The following is a 2,014-nucleotide window of genomic DNA, read 5'->3' as shown; positions in this document are numbered from 1 at the left end:
CGGTCAGTGATGGCGTCTGCTGATCTGAGTGCTGAGCTGGAATGTTCTGTCTGTCTGAACATTTATACAGATCCTGTAAACCTGAAATGTGGACACAACTTCTGCCGGGGCTGTATTGGTCGTGTGCTGGATACACAGGAGGGGTCTGGAGGTTATTCCTGTCCTGTATGTAGAGAGAAGTTTCAGGAGCGGCCTGCACTGCAGAGGAACATAACACTGCGTAACATAGTGGAGAGTTTCCTGTCTGCTCAGCCAGATCAGGAGGAGTCCGGGGTCTTCTGTACTCACTGTGTGGACTCTCCTGTACCTGCTGTTAGATCCTGTCTGCTCTGTGAGGTTTCTCTGTGTGATAAACACCTGAGAGTCCACAAAAAGTCTCCAGAACACATCTTATGTGACCCCACCTTGTCCATGGAGAGCAGGAAGTGCTCCGTCCATAAGGAAGTATTGAAGTATTTTTGCACTGAAGATGATATCTGTATCTGTGTGTCCTGCAGTCTGGCCGGAGAACATCGAGGACACAAGGTGGAGATGTTGGATGAGGCTTCTGAGAAGAAGAAGTACAAACTGAGGAATGTTCTGCAGAAACTTCTGACGAAGAGAGAGGAGACGGAGGAAAGAGTCCAGAGTCTGGAGGAACACAGGAGGAAAGTAGAAGAAAAATCAGCCGGTGACACAGAGAGAGTCTCTTACCTGTTTAGAGAGCTCAGGAGACGTCTAGAAGACCTGGAGAAGAGAGTCCTGAGTGAGATCTCCGGGAGGGCCGAGCGGACCTCCATCTCCATGTTGGATATGATCCGGGAGCTGGAAATAAAGAAGGACGAGCTGTCCAGGAAGATGCGTGACATTGAGGAGCTGTGTAACCTGACGGATCCACTGACTGTCTTACAGGGATCAGATAGCTGGAGAGTCGGGATGTGTTACCCCAGTATAGAGAGGGGAGAAGGATTGCAGTCACTGATTGGAAATAATAACAAGTCCTGGGGTTTGGATAGGGAAGGTGATGAGTATTCAGTGATACATGACAGTAATGAGATCCTCTTACCCCCCCAATATCCCCAGTATCAGAGTCAGGATAGATCTGGATTATGAGGCCGGGCGGATCTCCTTTTATGATCTGTGTGACCCGATCCGACACCTCCACACCTTCACCTCCACCTTCACTGAGCCCCTCCATGCCGGGGTATGTGTAGGGGGAGGTCGTATAAAGATCTGTGGGGGTAATTTGGAGATTTGAGAACTCCGCCCAGTCTTCGAGTGTGGTGATGTCATGGGGCGGGGTGGCGGAATTGGTGAAATATTCAGCAAATAGACCTGAAGCATTTTCTTTATAACTATATTGTTCTCAGAATTTTCTATCTTTGCCTTACAGATCACTGTGATTGGCTGGGATAACTGTCCAATAAAAATGAGGGACTTTTTTTGTATCAGTCAGTGAGGGGGATGGGTTCTATTTGTCCATTATCTGTCTATCTCAACTCAAATTAAATGGAAGGAAGACATAGAACAGAGAGGAGAGGTGACCACATCCTCATCCCACCCCAGTGACCACACTGCATCCTCTGTACATCTCGAAGAGTTTTCTGTAGAGGGGTGAAGGGTGACAATAGGGCAGGTTGGGGGGCAGAGGAAGGGGACCGTCCTGCAATGGTCCCTCCATATTTCTTGTTGTATTTTTTTATTTTCATTTTTCCTGAATACATAATGCTTAAAAATAAACTATAATTGTATTTTGGTTGTTTTATTCATTGTTTTTGGAATATTTACAAGTTTATAAATTGATCTTTTATGTCACTTTTCTTATTACTTCTATTAAATTAGCATTTTAGAAATAAACATTTAAATCTGACCTCCGTTCTTCCCTTCAGTCTTCTATCTGACCTCCGTCCTTCCCTTCAGTCTTCTATCTAACCTCCGTCTTACCCTTCAGTCTTCTATCTGACCTCCGTCCTTTCCTTCAGTCTTCTATCTAACCTCCGTCTTACCCTTCAGTCTTCTATCTGACCTCCGTCCT

The 2,014-nt window shown here is 46.0% G+C and overlaps 1 protein-coding gene across 1 annotated transcript in view; it reads left to right on the top strand.

Annotated features, from left to right (window-relative positions):
• The window catches only part of LOC108802328 (E3 ubiquitin-protein ligase Midline-1-like), a 12,768-nt gene continuing 10,754 nt past the window's right edge, over nt 1–2,014 (top strand). The window contains exon 1 of the mRNA XM_018574191.1: nt 1–909. Within this exon, the coding sequence (XP_018429693.1) occupies nt 10–909 (900 nt within the window). The 5' untranslated portion in view covers nt 1–9. The remainder of the gene's footprint in view (nt 910–2,014) is intronic.

This window comes from Nanorana parkeri, unplaced genomic scaffold (assembly GCF_000935625.1).
Source record: "Nanorana parkeri isolate BGI_ZX_2015 unplaced genomic scaffold, ASM93562v1 scaffold2796, whole genome shotgun sequence".
Lineage (NCBI taxonomy): Eukaryota > Metazoa > Chordata > Amphibia > Anura > Dicroglossidae > Nanorana > Nanorana parkeri.
The sequence above is the reverse complement of the archived record's forward strand: the minus strand, read 5'-3'. Positions and strand labels throughout refer to the sequence as shown.